The 26,999-nt window shown below is 39.4% G+C and overlaps 1 protein-coding gene across 3 annotated transcripts in view; it reads left to right on the top strand.

Annotated features, from left to right (window-relative positions):
* The window catches only part of AFF2 (ALF transcription elongation factor 2), a 339,134-nt gene that overhangs the window by 69,133 nt on the left and 243,002 nt on the right, over positions 1 to 26,999 (top strand). For all 3 annotated transcript variants that reach the window (XM_083876555.1, XM_083876554.1, XM_083876556.1), the window contains exons 2-3: positions 16,969 to 17,089; positions 23,778 to 24,668. In XM_083876555.1, coding sequence (XP_083732681.1) covers positions 16,969 to 17,089; positions 23,778 to 24,668 — 1,012 coding nt within the window. The remainder of the gene's footprint in view (positions 1 to 16,968; positions 17,090 to 23,777; positions 24,669 to 26,999) is intronic.

Here is a 26,999-nt window from a genome sequence, read left to right as displayed (position 1 = left end):
TCTGTTTGGCATGGCAGGCAAGTTTCATTGTGGGAGCAAGATTATGGCTGCTTTTTGTTACAGGCATGCATTGATCTCATTTATTCATAAGTTTAAAACAGAGACTGGAATTTCATCAGGTGTCAAATCCCCTTGGATTTTTTTTTAATTGTACTTGCTGTATGCAAAGGACTGGCAGGTAGATGCATTATTTATTCATATTACATGCTGGTTTCTTGGGTAAAAATAAAAACTGTTCTGCTCTTTATCACGGTCAAGTAACAGATTAGAAAATTTACTTTTAGTTGGTGAGTGAGGGGTTATATTCTGACTTGCCTGTTGGCTGGTGCTGATCAGTTACTTGGCAGACAGCAGGGAAGCTCCAGTATTCCATGTTGTATGCTACTGCATAAATAATAATACTATTTCCAGTTCTCACAAATTATGATTATTACCCAACTGCTGATGACTGCTCTGTTTTCTCAGTCTTCCCTGGAAAGCTCTTTTTTTGCTGCCATGGGTCTCTGTGTGCTTCCCTGCAATCCTGCTGCTCTCCAGTAGGATTCTGTCAGCCTTTGCTGGATTAGCAGGATAATTTGCTTTCCTGGCATGTTTTGCTTGTCCACGAGGACAGGCTGCTCAAAGGAGAGAGAATTAACCTGGTGAATCAAGATGCAGAAACCAGTAACCATCATTAGCTGGGGTTCTCCCTGCTCTGAACTCGCGGGCTTTAGGAGCAGCAAGATTGATGTGTCTGTTGCTGGTTTAACATGCCAGCCTAGCCTGATTCCAAACTGAGTTGTAGTGTTATTATCCTTCAGTGACAGATACGTGCCGAGATGGTGATCTTTGACCTGCGTAAAATAAGTCAAAGGAACAAAGCAAAACTTCAAAGGCCACGAGTGTGCCCAACACTTTCAAGCTTATGAGAACAAACTGTTAGCATAAGTATTGCAGAGATTTAATAATTTCATCTGTACCTTAGCACATTTTTGTAATTAGAAATCAGACAGTCAATTTTAGAGGTAGGATTTCTTTTTCTCTCTTTTCTTTCTTCTTCTCAGCAATCAATCCTATGCTTTGATTTTCTTTTAACATTCTGCATGTCACATACTCTGATTTATCACAAAAAAATGTATGTTGCGTATGCACCTAGTAAAGAGCACTTATGGTCCTGTTTTTGACAGAACAAGTCATTTGAGCCAGCTGCAGTAAAATTTTCCTGATTTGGACTAATGAGCAGGAGAGTGATTGCAAATTCGAGAATTTTCTGATGTAGGGAGCCAGGAAACAGCTATAAAGCACGAAACAAATGCCCCCTATAATGTACTTTGTTCATTTATTTCGTACCATAAGGATAGTTTTGTTTTAATTATTTATGATAATAAACTTGTGAGTAAGGCATTCTGCTGTATTTTGTAATGATAATGAAAGTTGAGTGATGCTGGGCCTCTCCACAGCATCCTGGTATTAAACGTGTCTTGCAAACAGATTAAGGAGTTGTTCATATGCTCTTAGGAGTTGTTTTGCTATTCCAGTAGGGGCTGAAACCTTGTTTTCTCTTTGTCTCTCATCTTCCCCCTCCTTTCCAGTTAAGGGGCCTAATGCTGTTTCATCTATCAGAAATAGCCACTGTTAGAAAGGAGTTCTTAATTAAGGCTCAGTGTCCTGCACTTTATAATGGATGAGAGCTCAACGAAAGCATCTTAACATTTCCAGACGTTCTCAGCAAACTTACAGTCAGCACCACAAATCTGCCCACTGGCTGCTTTTATTATCTTGCTAAGGGTAAAAAAAGGAGTCGGAAATACAATTAAAATGGCCTTTCCAAGTCACCTGTAAAATCTTTATGTGCAAATTATGGCAGGTGCAGCTCAGAGGCTTTACTGTAGTTCATTTCTAGTGGCATGACTTTTTTTCCTCTCGCTGGTGATCTATTTAAGCAAAAGTTATTGGAGCAAAAGGCGTTTCCTGGGGAATTAATGATTGTGTGGGAGGAGTTGATAACCTAAAGTAGAAGTGAGGGCCATCTATCCCAGCCCATCATTAGTCTCCAGAAAATGCCCTATACTCAGATCACTGATTTACTGGTCTTTTTTCTTTTTAATATTTTTGATTGGTCTTTTTTTTTTTTTTCAAGGGAAAAAGATAAAGAGCATTACCAATTTGTTGTCTGTGTTTTTAATGATCCTCAGATACTGTGCTGATACGTATTTAATCTGTTTTAACCTAGTAGATTGATGACATACTAAGCAGTGCTTAAAAACTTGACAAATAATAATAATAATGTATGGACCATTTATCAAGAATTAATGACTCTCTACTAGCCACTTGGAGTATTTTGCATTTGTTAGTTTTTTATTAATTTGATATTTATTAGCCTCCTGAGTGCTAAAATTGAAGTGTTACTTTGCTGTCAGTGATAACGTGACTGAAAAGTGAAAACCACTATAAACAGAATATTTATGGTACCATTCAGTTTATGCTTAATCCCTTGCAGCAAGAAAAGTGGGGGGTATGTTTTCTGGCAGGTATTGCAAATAGAGATGCTGTAATAGTAACTCTTTATCATTGAAAAGGGAAGTTAATTGAGCTGTGGATACCAGCACTAAGACATGGGCAATGGGAAGTGGTTCCGGTCCTGCTGCTGCCATTGATGCATCCTATGGCCATGAACAAGTCCTTTAATTCCTCCCTGCCTTGGTTTCTTAATGCACATTTCCAATGGCAATTAACTGCTTAACTAGTGTTTGCATATTGTTTTGAACCAGTAGCTGTCAGGAGAGCCTTTGTTGCCAAATTTGTAAATATTAACAATGGAAAAAACTGGGCGATTTATCTGATAGTTTCCAGGGTTGGTTTCCATTGTTCAGGGTGACAATTTCTGCCTTTGCCTGATGATTTCTGTCTGCATTATGAGATGGAGGCCTGTAAAATGTTAAATCTTCTAGATCAGATCTGACTACAAAATCCTATTTAGACTAATACTCTGATGTGATTGTGCTGTAATCCAGTGAATTAACAGGATGATTTTTAAAACGTAAGATATGTTTTATTCAAGGAAATACTTTAACAGAATCTGTGCGGAATTGAGGAATGCAGTTGGTAGAGTTCCCTCAGGAGGGGTTATCCTTGATGAGCTGAGCTGACAAAACCCATGAGATCAGTAGGAGCTGACACATCCTGCTCTCCTAAGGGCACCTGAGATATGGAGGAACCAAGACATGAGACACTGACACAGAGGGAAAAGAATCCAAGGAGCCATAGGAGCAGATGCTTTTATATTTATGGAGCATATTCCTCCTGATATTAATTTGGTACAATACCAGTTAAAAGAACATAAAGCTGTAGTTCTGTCTTATGACTGCTCCTTAATGTGTTTAATATCTGGCCAGCAGTGGTAAAGAGACCCACACAGCCGTGGCCAGATGACCTCCTTGAGGCCGATATCATTAATTCAGATGTTTAAATCATCAGGAAAAGTAAGAGTAGATGTGAAATGGGGCTGTACATACCCCTTAGAGGAAAGGGTGAATATTTTACTCGGTGTTTAATGCCACGTTAGTCTGGGTTCATTCTGCTCATCCCCTTGGCTCTGTCAGGACTCATGGTTTGATGTTGGCATCATGGCTCAGGGTCAGGCTGGATCCGTCAGCACCCTTGGTTTTTTCTCTTGGGATTTTCTGAGCCATGGGTGGGTGTTATGTGGCTGTAAAATCCACTCTGTAGGATTGTTTTCTTGAGCAGAAGTTAGGCTGGCTTGAGAGGTGTAATTATTCTTTATTTATAATGTCTGGTTGCTTGAAACTGGCATTTTAAAGAATGACAGGTTCTGTGGTAATATAGAAATGAGAGGGGTTGAATTACATATACAGTATGTTAAGTTAATGTGAGGAGAATAATCCACATTGTGAAAATGAAAGAATCTTTCCTAGACCGACAGAAATACACACTGCTTTTTTTAGGCTTTCAGTGTAGCAGTGCAAGACTTTCAAGTGGAAAATTGTTAATTTACTATAATGAATTGAAATGTGAAAAAAACAAATATTTAGTTAATTGCCTCATAAATCTGTCTGTTACTATCAGTGAAATTAAATTGACAAACAGTTCTTTAAAATTAATTTCCACATGGCAATGTGCAGATTTTATTTTATTCAAACCCCATTAGATATTTGTATGAAGGAAAACATAAATTTAAAGGGCGTGTGTGACAAAACACACATTTCCTACCGTGGGCTCTGAGGTTTTAATACATTCGACATAATGAGGAGAACTCAACATTTGTTATTTTCAAAGGCATCACCAGCTGAAAAGTGAAGTACATCATATCCTTATGATTGAATCATGTCATTGTGCTGAACTTGGAGCCTTTTTGCTGCTGGGATCAGAGGGCTGGGCACAGGATGATGGAAGGTCACCTGTGGGTTTGGGCTCCTGGCAGGGTTGGAAGATGGGACCTCTCGGGAGAACAACAAAGCTTTTATTTCTGGTGGCTGCCAGGGTGGGAGTTCCTGCTGAGAGCAGCAGTTTGGTGCTCTGTGGTCCTGGGCCAGTATTGCCTCCACAACCACTGCTTCAGCCAGTCCTGAGCCTGCTGTAGAAGCTCTTGTTATGAAAGAAGGTGGGAAGCTGAGTGCTCTTGTACTTTAATCACCTAATGACATTATGCCCTGTGCAGTATCAGTTTGTCAAAGTAAGTGGGGCACTACACAAAATTAAATCATTTGATATACTCCATCCTTCCAGCAAATGTAATAAGAACATCCTTTCTGACCTCTCCCAGTGACATTCAGCAGGAGGAAACTCGTCTAACCGTGTATGACCCACTGTTCTGGAGAGGCACATAATGATAATTCCTCCTTGCTGTGTGGTGGTGTTAGATAGTCTTAAATTTCAGCTTGGTGCTTGTCATCCCAGAGCTTAGGGGTGGATGAAGGGTTGCAGGTTACAGCTGGTCTTAGGGTAAAGTTTAATGTCTGGGAGCTGGGACTCCTCAGTTTTCTTTCCTTAGCCATCTCTTCTTGAATGACTGTCATCACCTCGCTTAAACTTTCATTCCCTCAGTTGTTTTGCTTGATAGTAGTTGCTCCATCCCAGAGGTGTAATTGGGCATGGCTTGATCTGGTTCCTGAAATGCTTTAAGATCCCCAAAGAAGCCAGCTAGAGGGACAAAATATTAGTGATAACAGTGACCTGTAAGACTTCAGAGGAAGGAGGTTGCAAACACATTTTCATTTAACTTTAATAATACTTTAATAATCAAAAGAAGAAATGTAATGTTTAATATTTAAACGAAATTGCATTCCCTTTCTTCTCATGTTAAGTGAATATTAAAGCAGGATGGAAGCTAGTTTACATATTTTTACACTAGACTATTTTATTATTAAATACTAAAATGTGCTGGAGTTGGCCAGCCTCCAATGAATATGATTCAACTTACATTGCATTTTAATCTGTGCATGTTACATAGTATAATATTTCTATTAGACAAATGGCTGATGGTAGGGAATTAAAAAAGGATGCACTTTTGTTAAGTATCACACTGTGTTCATGTTGTGAAAATAAATGATACTCATTTGCTGATTGACAGCAGAAGGGTCAGAAATAGGATTCTGGAGTGCAAATAACTGTTATTCAGGATGCAGTAACCCATGTGTCTGGTCTTGAAAGTGCAGGGTGTCATTACTGCAGTGGAATGTGCACCTGAGGTTCTCCAGAGACTAAAGAGCACAGGAGCTTCCTCTCTGCCTGTAATAAGTGTCAGAGCTCAAAAATACCTGAGTTCTCTTCTCACGTGTTCAAGTAATAGAATCTTCTTTAACCAGTGATATTTTCAGCCCTGATGTGAGCACTAAACCTCCTTTGAGCTAAGACAGATTTCCAGATGAGTTGTGCCACTCCTTGCCTCTGCCTACTCTGTTTGAGGGCATTTTTTTGGAGAAGGATCTTCTAGAAGTGCTAAATATAAATTCACCTGCTCCTTTTGTACTTAACTCATGTACCCAGGTTTTCTCAGGGCAGTGACAGTGTTTTGGAGCCTCCTTGCCCTGTTCCCAGGGGTTTACTGGGCCTGGTGCCTGTTGGCAGAGGCAGCAGGGGTTAACCAGAGCTGTGGTCTCACCTCCTCCTGGGAGTCTGGCCTTAAGCGGCCTTGTTTTCTTCATTGTGATGTTTCAGTCATTCATGGAGTCTGTTGTAGATGTGAGGTTTCAAACATATTCATAACATAATTGCAGAGACAGATATAGTTTCTGTTTGGCTCTGGGGAACTGCAGCACTGGGATAATCATTCGCATCACGCCCACCTTAAAAATTCAAGTAATTTCAGACATGAGTTTGTAGTTTTAGCCAGTCTAAATAACATTTTTGTTATGATTTTACTCCGTCTGAAGAAGTATTTTACAATATTAAGTGCTCATTTTTAGCTTTCAGCTCCCAGAGCATATTTCAAACCTCTGTAACACCTACATGCCATATCCCTAATTGCACAGCATTCCCTTGTCGAGTTAAATTTAAGGGTGTTGCTTTTTTTCAGGGAGCATGTTACATTTGGTTTACTTTTTCTCTGTGACAGGATCTGTGATCTGCTGCCCTGTGTGTGTGTGTGCGTGTCTGTGTCAGTGCTTATTGTGGTGTAGAGGCAAATTTGATTATTCCCCAGTGAACTGGTTGAGGTTTCACGTGTACAATCTATGACACCACTAAAACAAAATAAATATGTATATATAAGTGGTCTTTAGCTCAAGGTGATAATGGCCTGTGGGGTAGATTAGGAAACTTATTTGGTATCTCACTTGATTTCTGTTTGGGTTTTTTTTTTTAAGACATTTGTATGTTCTGTTTATTTACCTTTGTCAACCAGGAAATCTCTGCAGTCAATATCAGTTTTAAGTAATGACCATAGAAGTTCTGTGGCTCTGGTGTGTGCTGCTTTGTACTTAGGAGTTTTAAACTCTTGACACTGGTTAAAAAGTCTCTGTTTAGCATAAGGCATATAACAGAAAATCTAGTTTATACCAAGAAGTTGCTGAGGCTTAGAGCTGGCTGTGTTTTGAGACCTGGCTTTTTTGTCCTTATTAAATGGCTTGGTCCCATCCTGCCCTCTTTGAATTAACTGGGAAAATTGCCAGTAGCATCAGTTGAAGTTGAACTATGCCCTTAGAGAGGATGTAAACCTCAGCAATGCTGATGAACTTTGTGTTGGTTTGGTTAAATTATTTTGTCATACTTTCTGCTGTGTTTATAAATGAGGAGTAAACATTAAATGTTTGCTGAAGGCATGAACAGTATTTGTTATAGATTATCCTCCTCACTAGAAGCCAAGGATGATGATAATCCATTGACCTGCTGACTCTGAATATAGTTAGGAAAAATAAGCACAAACTATTAATATTCTCTTCTAAGCTGTGTGTAACAGGCACCTTGTTTCTGTGAGGCTTTTTAAGGTCTGGTGGAAGAAGGCTGAAAATTCAGTTTGAAATGTTCTAGTTTCTTTCCATCCTGATGAGCACTAGGTTTTATGAAGCTACAAGATCATTGAATCTCCTGCAACTTGGTAATGCCCAAGTTGAGCAATATATTTCACAACAGCATTGAAAAGGGGATACAGTTGGACTTGAATTTAAATTGAGAACACCTTGCATTTATTTGATCATCTCTGTCCTCTCCTCTGGTTCTACCAAAACACATGGAGGCAATTACATAGTTTCAACTGAGAGAAGAATAATTTATGTAAATGACAATTTCTTTAGCCAGACAATGTCCTAAATAACAAGCAATTAAATTATATTAGGCTTACAGTACTGTTTTTTGTGCACTGGGGGTCTGAATCAGCCTGTGTGTGTGCACTGCTCACTGAGACCTGTGAGAACTTTTCCCTCAGTCTAGGAGTGATGAATGAAATAATCATCCTGCTGAATCCTTAACATGTTCTTGAACTTAACATGTGGTTACAGAGCTGCCCAGCATGTGAAAATGCCCGAGGGAGCAGAGGTACCTGTTAGTAAATGAATGCATTCATTAGAGCTGTAGGAGCACACAGAAGCATTTCTGCAATAAAATGCCCAAGCAGTTGATTCTGCTGATTCACCTGTACCCAAAGGTTCTGTTAATCAGTGATTGTTTCTGACTCTTTTAAAAGACAAAATTTATTTCTGTCTATTCAATTCTGCCATTTCTTGCAGATCAATGCCAAAGTTTCAAGCAAATACAAACATGTGGAGTCCATTTTTAAGGGAGCATCCTACAGGTCCCCAGGAAGTTTTGAGTGGCAGTATTTATATATATATATATATATATATATGAGAAAAGATAAAGACAAAACTTGAGTTCCAAAATGGTTTTTGGCTCAGGTGTAAGAATTCAATCTGTACACATTAGATGATAAGTTAAAGATTTTGAGTTTCTATACTTTAAAATGCATTTTAATCTTTGAAAACGGTACACGTACAAAAATAAATGGTGTTCAGGTGAAGTAAAACCGGACTGTAACAAGCACTGTCAGAAGGTTTTTATTGATTCAAATTAGTGTTATGTCTTGGGAGTAATACATGTAAAATACACTCTTTGTAGCAGTACTGTGCCACATTTGCTATTAATGTGTATGAAGAATAATGCACAGCATGCAACTAAACACAATGTATATTTGCCCTTAGTGCATTAATACACAGAGTGCTGGTGCTGATGGGCAGGTCAAATGTGATGGCAGCCAGGAGGCTGTTAAAAGGTGTCTCTGAAACACAGTACATGTTTTTGCAAAGGCTTCACGGCTTTGTTGCCTTCAGTGAATTTTGTAGAAACATCAGATCCCCGGACAGATCAAAATTAAAAAAAACAACCTAATAAAAACAAGCAAACAAAAAACCCCAACTGAGCTAAAAAACCCCAACAAAAATGAACAAATAAACAAACCAAAAGCCAACAACAACAACAAAACCCCAAACCAAAAAGCCATTTAGAAATATGTTATACTCTGTTAAACTCAGGCAATGAAATTGAGAGTTAAGGTTGAACCTCCTTTCCTATTCAAGCCCCTTGCAGTGATCAGTCCCGTTAGAGTCACAGCACATTATCCATCCAATAAAGCTTCCTAATCCAGCTCTAGTGTCCTGAATGGGATTCATTTGATTCCAAAAATGCTCTTTAATTTCACATTTATGTAGGTTTGTTAGAGTCTATCAGTGGTTTATTGTGAGTTATAACTAGAATACTGGACTCCAGTTGTTTCTGGGAGATTGGTATCAACACCTTATTGTGAATTCATTTATTTAAAGAAGAAAAATTACTTCAAAAATAACCCCATAATGTTATCTTAGCTAGATCTTTCCTTTATGAATCAGATGTTTACTCTTAGAAATACCACATGTTGGAAAGCTGTTTTATGTGACTGATGTTCTAATGACTGTTTGTCTTTTATGTCCTTCCGAAGATGTGGTTATAACCATTTTTCTCTTTAGGCTCCTTTCCCCCCCCCTTTTTCTTTCAGTTTTGCTTTTGTTTCTCATACTGCAAATTTGAACTGACAAGAAGGCTGTAATAGGACTCCAAAACATACCTTGAACACACATTGTTAAGCAAATTACAATTGCTGATGTCATTTACACGTGTTGCCTTTCAAAGGATGAACATGTTCATTTAATTTGCTTTTTAAATATCCATAACAGTGTCCCCAAGCATTTTAATAAAACAGAAAGAGTTAATTATTGCCAAATCAGGGCACCCAAATATAGTGATCTGCAGCTTGCCTTTAAATGCCTCTGACAGCACTTCTCCCTTGAAGAGAAAATTGTGTAAATTGCCAGTTATTATATTTTTTAATAAATAAGTCTTGACTCTGTTTCTCTTTTCTTTCCCCACCCTTCTGCAATGCTGTTCAACAGCCATACTTTCAGTGGGACCATTTCTATTACAGAGTGATTGAGCTCTGATTTACACATCAATTACCCAACTTCATGGAGATTTTCATGCTCCCCTAGCTGACATCAATGAAGCATAACTGCGTAAGCGCTTTATTTCATCCCCCTTTTTGATAACTCAGACTGATAACTAATCATATTGAAAGACAATGTGCTATGATACAGGAAACAATAAATGCTCCCTTTTGAAACCTCATCTATTCTTTATATGCTTACTATTCAGGAAGCTTATCTCTGCCATCCATTCCCCCAGAATCGTTCCTTCCAAATTTTCATGTTCAGGAAAGGTTTGGGGCTGCATAGGACTAAAACCAGGACAAAACTGAGGTAAAAATAACATTTTCTAGGTGCTTGGTCTGTGTGGGAATAGCTAAAAAGAATAAGGAACATGACAGATACTAACCAAACCCTTAGCTTACATTTCCATAATTCACCCAGGGGTCTCTTGGGCATTATTTTCTTTTCTTTAATCTTCTGTATTCTCTATTAAATCTGCTACAGGAATGGCATTGTTTTTAATGCAAAATTGTGAAGAGATTTAGCTCGTGTGGATAGATAACCAGTGACCATCTCAAGTGCTTCTCTGCAAGAACTGTCGAACATCAAAGACAGAATATTCTATGTTTTAAAATAAATCATTTATCTTGAAGTGCAGTGATAGATATGTTCTGTGCTAGATACTCTCAGTAACTACTCGTGCTATGAAAAGGAAGACAACATTAAAGTAAACATTAAATATGAAAGATACTAAGAACTCGTAAAGCTCTTCTTGCTATGGCTTGATTTGTCTCTGTCAAGTAGGAAAGTTACCAGGACAAAGATGTAAGCTCAGTGCTGATAAACAGAGGAAGAAGAATTTTGCTATTTAAAGTGTGGTGGTGCTTATATTGTTTATCATTAGTGAAACAAAGACTTCAGATCAGCAGGGAAGATATGTTAAGTTGGCCATATTTCTGCCTAAATATCAGATTTTGAAATTCCTCTCATTTACTTAATATATTTTATGACCTGTGATGAAATTTAAGACCCGAGGCTGCTTTTTCTCTTTTTCTTTCTTTTTTCATTTGGAATGAATGCATTAAAATACTGGTGTTTATACTGGGAGAATCTGCAAAGAGAGAGGAAGGCAGTTTTTCTTCCTTTGTACAGAGCTGTGGTTCTCTGCTTTTACATGAAATCAGTGGAGTTATGGTGAGATAAAACTGGGATTATGTAGAAGTGAATTCCCACTGTAATGTATTCATTAAAAGTAGTCTTTTTCACCCAGTCTGATTGCCAGGTGAAATGCTTTTTGCCTTACACTTTAAAATCACGTTGAAGAAGAATTGCACAGGCGTGGAAAAGCAGGAATGTGTTTGAAGCATGGGGGGATACCCTCAGTGACCTGAGCTGGATTTCTCCTGTAAATTAAACATACTCATGAGTGGGTTTTGATTTGGGATGTTTAATACCTCGTGCAGGAGTGTGAGTTTGCTTTTGAGGAAGCCCAGTTTCCGAGTTTACTTCTCCCACTTCCTGAGTACTTGTGGGCTGAGTAAAAACTATGAAGCAACAACCTTGGGAAAGGACTTCCAGTTCTGAAATTCATATAATTTTATATCCACTGTGTCTTAGTTTAGAAGCTTGTGTTTATTTCTTGCTTCCACAAATTACAAACATTTCAGTTTGAGAACGTCTTTCATCATTTAGGCATAGCTGATATTTCAAGGAGGGGGGTTGGAACTAGTACAGGGAAATGTTTGATTTGATGTAGTGTGCATTTCTGTGAATTGAGACATGTTATTGAGAACAGCAACTACTTCTTCCTTAAATTGTGGATAAATGCTGGCTTTTTTGAATGTCACTCATTTATTCTCGTGGATGTAATCTGTCACTGCTGTAAAGCCTCTCTGCTCCTGCTTTTTTTATTGATTCTTTCCCTATTGGGCTCTTGTTGTTTTGACTGAATGAACAGAGCCGTGTTCTGTTCTCATTCATGGTTTGTCTGCAACATGAGGTGTTTGATCATTTTTCTCTCTTCTACTTTTTTCTCAATATCACAGAGATACTCCTTCAAACTTGTCTGGTCTGACTTCTTTCTTCTGCTCCTTCTCCAGTCTTTCAGGCTCTTTCCTAGTCTTCTGTGCTTTGGGAGACTTCTGTGGCTTTAGTTAGCACGACTTTGAAAATAAACCCCAAACGCTAGGGCTCAGCCTTTGGCTGCTGGTCTCATTTCATCAGCTTTCCTTTAACTCTTCCCTATAACCTCTTACTTTGTTGCAGTCTATCCTAAAAGGTTTTTTCTTTTTCCTGCAGATCTTTTGCACCCCATCCTCTCACTTTCACCACAGATGGCTGCACTGTACTTTGCAGTGCCCCAAATTTTATTCTCCTTCTAGTTCTCCTTTTTGTAGCCAGCGCTCACCTGACTTTCATCCATCTCTTATTGCCAGATCCACATTTTTAGCTTCCAGTCCAAAACCGTGTGTGCGTGTCTGTTATCTTTCTGCCTTGATATAACCTCCTTCTGCCTCAGCCACGTCCTCCTCTTCTGTGCTCTCCAGGGACTGGGCTGGATTGTCCCCAGTGAGGGCTATAGTGGGGGTGAAGGTGCAGCTGTGCTGTCCTTGGTGACACCCTGCAGGCTCACACAGGCTGGGCACCTGGCAGCAGGTGTCACAGGGCATCAGAATCATTAGGTTGGAAGAGACCTCCAGAATCATCAAGTCCAACCCAGCCCTAACCTCAACTAAACCATGGCACTGAGTGCCACATCCAGTCTTTTCTTAAACACATCCAGAGATGGTGAATCCACCACCTCCCCAGGCAGACCATTCCAGTACTTTATTACCCTTTCTGTAAAAAACTTTTTCCTGATATCCAGCCTATATTTCCCTTGGCACAGCTTAAGACTGCTCACCTCTGTTCCTTAGGGTGCCCATAGCTGAGGAGAATGGCAAATGGATGTGTGCTGCTCTGCTGGCAAAGCATTAAATATTTCCATGGGCTGTTCTTCAAAATGCATTTGCAGCCTTGCCCCAGTGTTAACATAACAAAACAACATTACAGTTGTAGTTGTTGTTCTGTCTGCCATATCCAGCACACTGGTTATTTGTAGGTTGGTGGTCTCATGTGCTTTTGTCTTATTGCTCACTATGCCTGGTATTCTCAGATTTATGTACAGGCTTCCCCATTCAAATTCAATTATTAATCTAATAAGTGGTAACAAAACAATAGAGCTCTCATATTTAAACTGCACTGTCATGTAGTAGTTGTGTCTAGGGAACTGCCCTCTTGGATATAGTGAATATTGTGGCCTACAGCTGTTTTCTTCTGTATCTCTTTTTGTAAAATGTTTATGAAAGTCTGTATTGTGATATCCTGCTCTCCTGGCTTTAGAGGAGTCATGAAGTATTTCTCACACTAGTGAGACAGGCTGAACTCTGATGTTCCCCACAGTATCTGACTATAGTTTTCACTGACACCTTCACCACTAATCACATCTCTGTATTTCACAGAACATTAGTTAAGCTAAAAATTAAACATAAGTCCCAGAGATTGCATTGTGGCCGTGTTAAGAATTTCTGGAGAGCATCCCATTAGGTTCTCAGTGCACTGCAGCCTTGAGATCTAATCAGCATCCCCCTTTGAATTCCACAGAACCCAAATAAGTTGTTACCCTAATCTGTGTATGATCTTACAATATTTGACTTCCTGTGGCCACAATCAGTGCCGTGTCAAGCGTTCTCAGAGCAAAAGTGCATTTGCAGAGAAATAAACCAAGTAATGGACCTGACAGGATGAACAACCACTTCCTTTTGCACAGATGCTTTGTACACTTAAGGCTGCCCTGTGGCTCTGCCAATAGAAAGTTCAAAGTGCAGCTTTTATTTTGTTTGTGTGGTTTTGTTTTTGATTTTTTGAGGGTGTTTTGTTTTGTTTTATTTGGTTGTTTTTTGTTTTTTGGGTTTTTTTGTTCTCACAAGAAAATATATGAGAGTGAGATTAGGATCGAAGCAGTGGTAACAGTTTACTTAGGCTTTTGCTTTTGTTGTAACATGGATTCTCAGAGTTTTGTACTTGGTAAACATTGTTGGGATCTAGGGCTGGAGGTGTGTCATTGTACTTACCTCTTGGGTGCCTGAAATTTAAATCTTCCATAAACACAATAAAAGCGAAATACTTCACTGTGTTGTGTTGGAAAATGCTGTCTTTTCAAACTTTTACTGCTAACATTCTAAACACTGTGTTAGCTTAAGTTAATGTCTTTTAAAGTGATTATGCCACTTTGAATTATGCCAGTGCTGCTTTCATAGTTTCTGAATTTGTGGTTTAGTAGCGTGTCATAAAGCATATCTTAGCAGTCTTAGGGTCTTTGCTGCTTTTTCTCAGATAGGATATGGCATAATGCCTCACTTGGTTTCCTAAATACTTTGCATGTTTGTGACCTGAGCTGGCTTTTAGATAACAAAATGCTGTAACTTCACATGAAGGGTGAGATGTGTTGTGCGCTGCACTCTCTGATCTCTGTGTTCAGTGGCCAGACTGTTTGATTTGAATGTGCCCAGTATTTCACCCCAAAACCCCAGGCTGAGGAAGCCATTGGGAAGCTGTAAAATGCAGCTCCAACTTTCATGAATAATTCTTTCTGAAGTGGGTGCTGGCAGTCCTGGGATGGGAGTGCTTCCATAGCAAACATTGCTTATGCAGGATAGAAAATCTTACTATAGACTAGATCAGGGAGACTGTAACTTCGCCATGACCTGATCTTGCTGAAGAGTCTCACAGTCTGTGGGTCAAACTGCCAGAGAAACCTCTGGAAAGATCCCCCATGAGAGGGATAAACACAGTGTGTTCCTGCTGCTCCTGGGCTGGATTATTTCTGGGTTAACCCCACCCCAGCTCCAGCAAAGCTGTGGGGAGAGATGGAATCAGCCTTGGCCTCATCTTTGGGTGCCAGTTTGGGAAACAGCTTGCATTCACTCCCATTTTTGTGGATTTTAATCTTGATTTAGGATATGAAAGGAAGGGATATTCCCCCCTTCACCTTTTAGTATGAACAGGTTGTTTGTGATTTATAGTGTTGCATTAGCAATGTGGTCATGTGTAGAATAGTGAAGTGACTGTCCTTCCAACAATTTCCCTTCTGTCTCCCTCAGGAAACCAGCAAACAGTGCTATCCCCTCTGCAAAAATGCACCATTGATTAGAACAGTGCTCTGGAGCTTGCTCTTGGTGTTAGTGATGTCAGTACGTCAGGAGGTGTTATAAACGATTAAATTAAATACAACAAAACATGGCATATTTTCAGCCTTCTAATTTGTAGAAGGCAAATGTGGAAGGAAATCATTCAGCTCAGCCTATGTAGGTGGCTTTGCATTCAGTTTACAAGCCATAATCAAGCCTTATTCAATCCAAGTCTGAGTGGTCTTGAATTGCTTAAATCAATTATTAATTCATATTTTTTTATTTAGAAATCTCATTGTGGCATGTCTTTCTTTTTTTTTTTTCTTTCCCTTTCCTGTACAAAAACAAGTGTATAAGTGTAAAGCTACGTGGAGTCATCAGGCAACAGACATATGCTTTCCTGTGCTCTCCACAGGGCTTGCAGGTTCAAACACAACCTGCCTGAATCATAAGAACTTTAATTGAGTAGATAAAGAGGTCCTCATAATTATAAACTGCAGTAGGTATAACAAGAGGCTAAATACATAGCTGTGGTTTTAATTAGCTGGTGCTTCAAATTAGTAATTGTGGTTTCACTCAGAAATCAGTGACTTTATACACTGTTAAAGCCTCATCACTGTGCAGTTCATTCCTCATTATATCTCTCGGTGTGAAGCTTTCAATACAACATCATGCTGAGCTAAAAAGGAAAAAGTTGTAGATATTTGGTTATCTTCCAAGTGCAGTGGAGCTCTATGGAGATTTAATTCATCCTGGGCAGAGACAGGAGAATTGAAGTGTTCTTTGTTACAGCTGGAATGTGTGTGTTTGTATGTCAGCATCTGTACATGCAGGCTGCGTGTGCATGTGTGCATGTACAGGGAGACTGTGCCTGCTGCAGATAACATCAGGGCATGCACCGAATCTGCTATTCAAATTGTCATCTGGAATTCGGGAGCTAATTAACTGACACAAAGCAGAGCCAAAAGCCTCCTAACAAATCAAATGCGGGTTGAAAGCACAGAAGTGTCCCTTAATGCCTGTCACATGAGAGGTTGTCAGTGCACGTTGAAGTATGCATCTTCTCCTTTCCTCTTTCCTTTGCTATTTCCCCCCTTCTCTCCTTCAGGGTTTTAATTATATCTCTTCCCTCAGAGGAGCAGGAGGTAGTTTGCAGAGCCAAGAGACCAAAGTACTTCAGTGTTATTCAGGGGAGAAGTGAGTGTGGTCTCTCAGCCTGTCATCGAGGTGACAGGTGCACAAAGCAAGCTGACACACAGATAAGTGCCACTCACCATTGCTACAGCGAGGTGCTAGATCCTTTCCTGTGTTTGTGTGGAGAATTATCTGATACTGGCATCAGCTATCCTAAAATCTCTTCCAGCAGCCTGCTACTACAAAACACTTCTTAACCCCTCCTTGACATGTACAATGAAGCCATACATAAATTTTAACAAGAAGTGGGACAGAATTAGGTGGTCTAAATCACAGGAGGCTGAACTGGAGCCTTGGGATGGATGTTTGGTGTAACGGATTTGTGGATGTTGCTGTGCTTCCTTGCCTTCACATTTGCTTTCCCTGCACAGACCCATGTTTTGTGGGCACACCTGTGTGCAGGTCCACGTGTATTTACATTAGTACAAAGAGTCAAAATGTGTTTTATACTTCTGCATAATGCTCTGTAAATTTGTAAACAATAATTTTACTGTTTCATTGAAACACTTTCCATTTCAGAATTGCTCCTGCTGCCCTACTGCCCAACTTTGCATAGTTGTATGATTCCAGATTTAAATTTGGAAAAATTATTCAGTGAGTGTTTCTTTCAGAGTTGTCCTCAGGAGTTTCTGATGTTTTGGTGCTATTACTGATAGCAATAAACGTGTAACAAATTATGGGGAAAGTAACACGTTGTCATTTTTGTCTTTCTCCAGTCACTATGAGCAAGACCGGAGTGCACTTAAGCGAAAGGAATGGGAGAGAAGAAACCAGGAAGTCCAGCAAGATGAAGATCTCTTTGCTTCAGGTTTTAACCTCTTTGGGGAACCCTACAAGGTAAATTACGTTGTTATGTTTTGCATTTTCAGAATGTCTTACACAAATACAAATAGAGCTCTTTATCACCTCTAAGAAATGGAAGTGTTGCATCTGCCGTGGTACTTACACTCTTGAATACACTGAGGATCCAAATCAGCACATGGCAGCAGAGCAAGCTGAATGTGCTGCCCAGGTTGCATTGGCAGAATCAAGAGTTATGGTTTCAGTCCAGTTCAGGATTTTTTCCTCTTACCATACAGCAAAGTCCTGCAGTAGAAGTATGTGCAGCTGGTATTTCTACAGGTGGGTTTTTGCCTACAAAGCTAATGCTTTCATTTTCAGGAAGAAAATATGTCTGAGTTCTTAAAACCAATATCCTCTCTATAATCTATTATCACAGAATGACCAGGTTGGAAGAGACCTTCAAGATCATTGAGTCCAACTAAGCCCCAACACCTCAACTAAACCCTGGCACCCAGTGCCACATCCAGCCTTTCTTTAAGCATATCCAGGGATGGTGACTCCACCACCTCCCCAGGCAGATCTTTCCAGTACTTTATTACTCTTTTAATGAGTCCATAATCTTTCTTGTGCAATCATAACCATCCAAAGAATGTCTTTTGGGAGACTGAACCTTTGGGGAGAATAACAAGGGTATGAAAGGGACTTTTGTTACAAGTCTTATTCTCTCTGAGGAGCTTTGCTGCCTGAGATTTTCATCACCAAGGGATGTCCCCCTTTATGATTTCTGCTGCTTTGATTTTCAGTGAGACATTCCCTAAAGAATTCATCAGAATGTAAATTTCCATATCTCTTTCTCCTCCCAATCAGTGCCATCCATTGAAAGGCCACCACTTCATCTTTCCATTTTACATTGTTAGCAGCTGTAAGGGAGGATGAGGGCTCTTTGAAAATCACCCAAAAAGGAGGAGAAAAGGCTGCCATTTATTATCAAATGGGGTCTAATAATTATAGACCACGGAAGAGTGATGGATGCGCTCGACTCCTGGCTGTGCTTTGGTTCAGGCTGGCTGAGGAGCAGCAGGCCTTTCTTCCTTGGCATGAACCTGCCAGCTGGAAACCCCGGGCTCATGTTCAGGGGAGTGAAGGTATCTTGAAAAACATTTCAAAAAAGTACGAGCAAGATATCAGAGCTGAACTGAAGACATCTGTCTTGTCTCTTCTATTGATTGGCAGCCAGCTACTTTACCCTGTAAATATTGCCACCAGCAGGAGCCCAGTTTGATCTCTGTGCTGCACCCCAGGTGACCCTCTGCTTGAGCAGAGATGCCTCTCAGGGGTAAAGAGTCCTTCATTACCCAAGGCTGAGAGATCCCTTACCCGTGACAGATTTGCTGAATTAATCCTATGGAACATTACTAGTCCATGTAGTTACTCAATATTATTGTAAATATTGTATGGATAATTCCATTAGATTAATGTAAGTGGTCATCTGGATTTCAGGAGGTAGACCAGGATGCAAAACTGTAAAACACTGCAAACTCTTGTAGCAAGAACTAAAATCATGCACCACCAATATCAATTGTATCTATGTGCAATAAGAAAGACAATATCTGATTTTAGATCTATTTAGCGTGTATGTATTTGCACCAAGTGTACGCAGAGCATGTGGTTTCTCTTCAAAATTTATTTTCTCTTCAAAATTTCTCTTCAAAAATTATCCTGATGGACTTTCTGGGTAAGTTTATTTTTTAGTTGCTTTTCACCTACTTGGCAGAGAAGTTTATAAACTTCATGTGATTAAGCAAAATATAATGCAATACTACCCTAAAAAAGCATTATAATTATAAATTGTGAAAGATGAGAATTGAGAAGAAATTGCATGCAAAAGGAGTTAAATAGTTAGTAGTTAAATAAGTCCTAAACTTGAAAAAACAAGTAGAAGAAAAATGAAATAGGAAAGCTAGGTGTTGCTTCACTTTACAGGAGGAGGAAAAAGGGATAAAGTGATAGACCACTGTTTCCTTTTTAAGTTCTGCAGTTCTAAGACCCAGCCACAGCAGGGTTTCCTAGGCACTAATAAAAGCTGAATCTAGCTCTTAGTGGATATGTAGTGATTTTTATTCTTAAGTAAGTGCAAAATTAAATTCAGGGGGTTGTTTGCATTTATTCTAAAACAAAATGAAGAGACCCTGACGTGAGAACAAATTTCCTGCACGTGCAGTTTGAATTCCTTCTCTATTTTGAGATGACCGGATATTTGTGTGTTCATGAGACTCAAGGCACACAAGAAGCTGCACTTGTCTCTTCTGGTCTCACTCAGTGGGAGCAGAGGGAGATAAAACAGTGCCCAGAAAAGTATTTTTGTGGCCTGTGATGGCCCATCCTCACTGGGCTGGCTCTGCTGATGGGCATCAGCTCAGGGTACAGCTGGTGCATTTCTGAGAAATCTGAGAGATCTGGGAGATAACATGGACACTACAGTGATGAAGAGAAGATTGGGAAAAGCAGGTCTCAGGACATAGGAAACATCTCTTTTTCTTTCTATTGTTCCCAGACCTAGTGTCGTTCCTGGTTTATCATTCCTTCCTCTTTTGCTTCAGCAGTATCCAGAGGAGGCACTGTCAGGGGTAGGAAATACCACCACTGCTGTTTCTGAAATTTTAAAGTCTGAACAACTGGCAGCTGTTTTAAGACTGCACTGAGAAATTGAGGATACAGAGAAGGGAGCTCAGATTTTCTCTGGGAGCCTTCTGCCATTGTGTGTCATGAGATGTGTGGAGTATCTGCCTTCATCTGTCATCTCTCTGCTCTGACTGTTACAGCCTCTTTCTCTCCCTCTGTCAAAAAAAACCCATTGGTGTTCATTTGGTTTGTACAAATGCGTGTTTCTCCACTGATTCTTTGTAGTTTACCTATGTGTGCACTTACATGAGAAGAGATATTTATTTCTGTGGGTGTATAAAATACATTTTTCCATGCTTGTTAAAAGATAAATGTCTCCTTTTGAAGCTCCACTGTCTCATGGGGGAAAACAACACCTTTGGCAATGTGATGACACCCAGCATTATTTTGGGAAGGTCAGGCAGGAAGGGTTGTGTTGCTCTTCAATGCAAGTGGGTTGTAGGTCCTGCCTTCAAGCCCTGGTGCAACCTGCTCATGCTTGATTTGGCAGAAGGGATCAGAGAAGGACCTGCAGTGGAACAGCAACAAACATTTGAAAAAGCAATGTCGGAGTTTTCCTGTAATTTTACTACTGAATTGTTGATACCTTTTTAATGTTTTGAATCACTCAGAGATGAGCATTTTAAAAGGAGACAGTGGGAGTGTTTTTGTTACTTTTCAAAGGAATTGCCTCAGAAGAGTTCAACTTGAGAAAGAGAACCCAATGGGCAGCATTTCCATTAAATCATTTATCTTTTCCAGGTAAAGCCCCTCCATGCTTTTCAAGCTTAGCATAAAAAAGATCTCAGCTTCCAATCCATGGAGGTTAGTTTAACCATGAGGAATGAGGAAGTGAATGAATTGTGAAACCTCAAGTTTCACACAAATTTTCACAAAACAGTTGTAAATGGGGGGCTTATGGGTTTGAGTGCATTAGTTCTTTTCTTTTTAAAACTACAATGCAATAGCTACCTGGCAAATTAGTCTTCCAGTAGGATTCTATTACAGGTAGAAAGAAAATTTCAAAAGAAATTTCTTTCTTTTGAAATAAATAGAAGCAAATGAAGGAAGATGTGCATTTCCTAAATTAACAGAAGCCTAAAATGAGGGGGAATGCCACTAGCCATGAGTCATAAACCAGACATATAATTTATGCCTTGGAATACTCAAAATGCAGCATTTCCTTGAGAGCAACAAAATTGTGATGCAGCATGTTGTTCAAAAAGCAAGATGTACAGAGATTTTCTTTAAGAAATCAGCCAATTATCCAGCATATGAAGGTAGAAATTGTCCCCAGTCTGGAAGTAACAAAGAGCAAGCAGAAATTATGACTGGATTTTGTGTTTCTCTTGCTGGTATCTGGGCTTGTCAGGAGTCCTGTGCTCCTTGTGAGAGCCCTGGATTTGTTGTGGAGATAAAGTGAAAATATTAATGTTATGCCTTATGTCTTAACTGCAGATAGAGCAGTGCACCACATTCCTGAGCTCATTTAGATTGTGATGTGATACCTAAGTGTGATCTTAGTTGCGTGTGCTCTAATTTTATTTAAGTGTAAGCCAAATTACCATTAATAATGGGTTTTTTGCTTTTCAGTCTTGTCCAAAGGCCACTGAAGAGAGTAATTATCCTTCCATTGACTTCAGTAACCATTGGATATGAGCTTTAGTGTACTTAAAATACACTAAGGATGTTGAAAATAATTTAATCTCCATGGTTTTCAGTAAATATATTTTTATTAATGTTCCCTGTAAAAGGCTATGAATAATAATAATAATACCTAGGATTTATACAATGTCTTTTATCCCCAGAATGTGAACATTAGGCATAAAATAGACTTAATATCAAGCAAAGTTATATTTATCATCATGTGACACGTAAAAGAAAATACATTGAGAGAATTAGGTACCTCCAGCATAAAACTATTGAAAATATCTACTTTCAAGTTAAAACATTTTCTCTATGAGGATCTAGACAAGAGCCATGTATTGTGCTGGGATGTTGAAGTGTTGCACTTATGATACCTTGTCAGTACCTTTTTAAAAATCTTTTTAACCTGTGCTTTCTGGAAAATAAGCTAAAAGCTCCCTGGAAGTGTAACTGAGCCACAGAGGTGAAGGTTGGTGGTCAGGCTCTTTTTTGACACTGTTATTTCCCATGTTCTGTCCCATAAGGAGTTAAAGTGTTTGGGTAGGGAGGAAACCGAACAAGTATGTAAGTGTTTAGACTTCGAATCATAATTCCTGCTGGGCCCTTAAGCACAATGGAATCTCCTTGTTTTAAATTTGGGGGTTGAACAGAGAAAGCCTGGTTTTGGCTGCTGCCCAAACAGCTCATTGTGCAACTCAGTTGAAGGAGACTGCTCATATACAAAGAGCTTATTCTTGGCTTAGCTAGAATATAATTTTTGCCACTAAAATGACCAACCTGGGGACTTAGTTAGTGAATTAAAGTGATTCGTGGTTCTCCACAACTGGGATTATTAACTGTGTCAGTTAGGAGCACTGGCAAAATGTATAGAGACAGGAACAACGTTGAACAGTTAATTTTTAAATCACTGCCTCAGTGCAGTGCTAATGTATGTTACAATCCCTGAGAATGAGCAAAAGGAAATTTGCATTTATTATCTTCTTTTTTTTAACATTTTTTATGGCATGTTCAGTGGTCTTTTCATCCTCTGACTAGTTCAGCAGTGGCTAATAGAAGTAGATATTTCAGGAGAAATCCATGCATGAATGTTTTTCATCACTCAAACTTCTCTTTCATACTTGAGGAAAATGGGATCAGGGGCATAGTAGGATCCCTCACCAAAGAGCCGTGACACTCTCTAACCAAGCACTGGCTCCTAATGCTGATTCTCCCCATCTTTATGGCCTGGCCATTGGACTGTGGCACTACTTGTTTTATTGAGTGAAAAAAACCCTCGAAACAGAAGTAGAGTTTGGCTGTATCATGACATAACTTTGTCATTTAATTCCAGACTCTAGAAGTGAACCATCTGCTTGAACAGGAACTGTAGTTCAGCTTTGTTTTTATCCTTTGAGTCTTGTAAAGCCATGAGCATAGGGAATAAGATGTTTTATTTCTCTGCTGGTCACTTCAATGGAACAGAAAGGTCAGTAGGAAGGCTGCTGCTTTGCATCTCTGTGGGGGGAGTTAGAGCAGGAAGAGGGAGGAAATCAGCTGTGTATTAATTATAGCTTCCAGCTTATTTGTCCCGCTTTTTCCAAGTGAAAGGGAAAAGGAAAAAGAAATTTCATGCTTCAAAAGGAAATGTATAATAGCAGTGAAACAAAGATGAGTCAGTATTTTTTTTATAATTACTGGAAATCAAAAAAAAGCAGGATTAAGAAATACAACCAGCCTGCAGACAGCGGAAGAATCCCGATGCTTAAAAATGTGGCAGTCATGTCTGTTTATGTTCTATGAGAAAATACTTCTGAATGATCTTTTAGTTGAACCTGCCATACCATGTGGTAAAGGCTTTTTCTTCTCTGGATTCGGATGGGAGATACTTCAGGTCAAACTGTACTTTCTGTGAAAAGGTAATTGAAGTTAAACTGGAGTGAAGAGTTTGGTGCTGTTGCAGACTACCCAGCTTCTATTTATGACAGGACTGTGGGTCAAGGGGCTGATAGAGCAATAACATACTTACATCAACTGTGTGATTACAATTCAAATGCTCAGTAGCCAGTAATTGTACGCTCATGTTTTGCACGATGTGAAATGTACAAGCCCAACGTCTCTGACATACACCCAGCTTATTTTGCGCCTAACATCCATAACTGATGCAATTTAAACACTTCTCTGAGAGCACATTTAAGAAAATGGGAAGCAGTAGACAAGTGTTACTGATGCAAGCCCGTTCCAAGACATTCTTTGAACACAGTTATTGATAGGTTTTTCTTACATAACATATGCAAAATGTAATTGAAATTTAATTAAATGTCAGCATGACACCATTAAACAGCTAACATTTGCCATCTTCTAAGACAACTATTCTGAGCAGTAACTTGTAAATCAGGAATTTACTCACGCTTTTCTTCTTCTGTTTGTTTGGTTTTTTTTCCCTTTCATATTTTAGACAAATAAAGGTGATGCCCTTGCAAACCGTGTCCAGAACACATTGGGAAATTATGATGAGATGAAGGATCTGTTAACCAACCACTCCAACCAGAGCCACCTTGTAGGAATCCCAAAGAATTCTGTCCCACAGACACCCATTGACAAAAATGAGCAGAACTTTTTCCCAGAACCGAGGAACAGGATGATCCCATCTCATCAGATCAGTGGCAACTCATCAACGTCAATGCCTCCTCCTTCTTCATTGTCATCCAATTCTACTTTGCTGCACAGCCACCAGAGCAGCAGGAAGTCAAGGACAGACTGGTCACGCAGTGGTCACAACTCCAGTGGGGCCCAGCCAGGCCAGTCCAGTGGTCAGCAGAGTCGGACAAAGCACAGCTCTTCCCATGACCAGTCACAGGGCAGGTATGAAGATCTCTATAACTGCCAGGGTGAGCAGCATAAAAGTGGGGGGACTGAGGAAGGAAATGCTATGGCAACATCTTCACACTCGAGGAGGCACGCTCATGCAAAGTCAGCACCTGGAGAACACACCTACAAAGAAAACAGCCACTCGAAGTCACCCACAGAGCCTGAGTTTGTAGGCCATGGTCCTGGATCTCCACTTCCTTCCACTTCTTTGTTAACTGCAAACAATGGTCTTTCCACTCAGAATTTCCCACCAGGACTCCACTGTAAAAACAGCATGGTCCAGCAAAAGCCCACAGCTTATGTCAGGCCCATGGATGGTCAGGACCAGGTGCCCAATGACTCACCTGAACTGAAACCCCCAATAGAAATTGAGAGTGGATATGGAAACCAGTCCTTTGGAACACTGCTGGAAGGAAAAGTGAACACACCTAGCTCGAAGAACAAAGTACCAAAGCTCAACATTCCTCCTGTTAGTGAAGTAAGTGATTTAAAAATATCTTCTCTCTAGTACTGCTTGAGTATTGCATTCACTGAATATTTTCCTCTGGAAATATGCAGTTGTGTTTACTGGGATTACAGTGTACAACATTCCTTTTTCTAGAATGTGCAGTTTGTTGTGATAGTCCCAGCAGCAATATTTAATGTAGTTTTTAAAGCACAGTTTGGAATACTAACATTTCTTGTTTATGATTAATATTAAAAGGCTAGATCTCTGTTGGGTGTAATATATGTAAACCAGCTATACCAGTTCTGGACAGGGAACTCTAATATCTCAGTTCATCTGCAATTTTCACTCCTGAATTCTCAGCTAGTAGGTAGTTTGATAGACAGACTGCTGTTTCAAACTCTAAGGAAAAATGGCAGTGTTCAAATTTCAGTGGTACTAAACAGTCCTGCCAGCAAGGAGTTTATTTGCAGAGTTTGCTAAATCCCTTTTTTTTTTTCCTTTTTATTGGAATTAATGTGACTTAAGTTGTGAATAATGCTTATGAAAATGTGTCCCATTGAAGCTTTTATGCATTTTGAAGAGCTCTTAATACTGGGATTCAGTCCCAATCTCTGCAACCAGCAGTTTAAGCTGTTGAATTTTGTATTGCTGGTCAGAACAGTAGTCCTGTGAGGAACATTTTAGTTGGTTCATATTCGTGTCCATTCCAAGCACAGATGTATAATAAGGATACGGATTGAACTATTTATATTTTTTTTTTTCTCCTAGTCTGAGTTTCTCTAAACCAGTAACCTTTGGAAGGTAGGTGTGTACATATGAGAAGAATCGCAAGATGGGTTTTACACAGCTTTCAGTTTCCCCAAAAAATATTTCCCTGCTTGGTAATATTTTTATCCTAGGAATGAGGAGCGATGCATTCTTAAACCACTTTATTGCAAAAGGTCAGCTTTTTCTATTGGAATGATTGTTTCAAGCCAATAATTTGTTTGACTATTTAAAAACTTGATGTTATTTATTAACATTCCAGGCAGCAACAAAGACTGATGTGTTTTGCAGTAGGGCTTGGAATAATTTTCTGGGAACTGCATCTGAAAACAGTAAAAGGCCTATTTATATCAAGTGGAAGCTGAGGGTTGCTTGCAGATGGCGTTTTATTAGAAAATGTATTTGTTAATAAACGTAGCTTTCTGCAAGATTACTTTACAGATGTTTCTGTTTATTTTTACCTTGGGTTAAAAATCTGCTGGTGTAGATGACTCTGCTGTGATTTGTCACTAGCATTGTTTGGCAAGTAAATAATTGCATGCAAAGGAAATAATGATGTTGCAAAAACAGATACTTTTTCCCCCTCTTGCCATCTATTAACGCTATGAGTCAATAAAGCACTTTAAAGTGCAGCATTAATGAGAAGTATTTTTGGAAATAAAATCGACCTTTTGCAATTTATGTCGACTGTTAAGAATGCACTTTTAATTTCTTTGCTTTTTGAGTGGAATCCTGGCACTGTGAAATCAATTGAGTTGTTAACAATGTTTTTTGGGTGCAGAATTTCACCCACATTCTTCTTGCCTAGCTCCGGGAACCTCTGATGTGAACTGGTTGGGTTTTTTTGGAAACATTCCTAGTTGCAAAGATGAAAAATTGCATTATGAATTGTTGCTACTTTAGTTTATATCCTGTGTAGTGAAAAGCATAGGTGTGCAATTAATTTCATGTATGTTCAGGTAAATGGTAAACTCTAGGAAGTTTAGAAATGAAAGTAGATAATCTTAAAGCAGTCTGCATTTTGAGAGTAAATAGTAAGTTGAAGAGGGAAAGAAAACCTAAAGCTGTGACAAAATAACTTTCCTTTCTGAGACAGAACACAAGACAATAGCCAGACTGATGGATCTTTTACAGGCAAATCTCCTCCTGGGTTTGGAGGGTTGGATTTTTTTGCCTGTGTCAGGACTGTGAACTTTGGCCCTCTGTGTTTTTCCACAGATGTGTATCCTGAATTTGCTTTAGCTTGCGTTCAGCTATAAAACTCCTTCCAATCCAACATTATAGATAACTGGTTTAGTTTAAGCTTAATCAGAACTGACAGTGCACACCTGTGAAACCCATAACCTTTTCAGAATGACTGCAGTGAGTGGCTCTGTTGTAATCTTTATACAATTGATGTGGAGGCTTATGATCCTTTGGTGGTGCTTATCAATTTATGAACCTTCCCAAGCTACCTCGAGCCACAGTGATCTGCTTGAAACAATTTTGTTCCTATTCCACAGGTTTCCATCTTAACACTGTTCCTGGTGCTGGTGGTGATCTTCTTCAAGCTAGCAGAAAGAGAGTTATTGTTTTGGGGCATTTCTCCATAATTTT

Source organism: Zosterops lateralis (assembly GCF_965231275.1).
Source record: "Zosterops lateralis genome assembly, chromosome: 21".
Taxonomy (NCBI): domain Eukaryota; kingdom Metazoa; phylum Chordata; class Aves; order Passeriformes; family Zosteropidae; genus Zosterops; species Zosterops lateralis.
The sequence above is the reverse complement of the archived record's forward strand: the minus strand, read 5'-3'. Positions and strand labels throughout refer to the sequence as shown.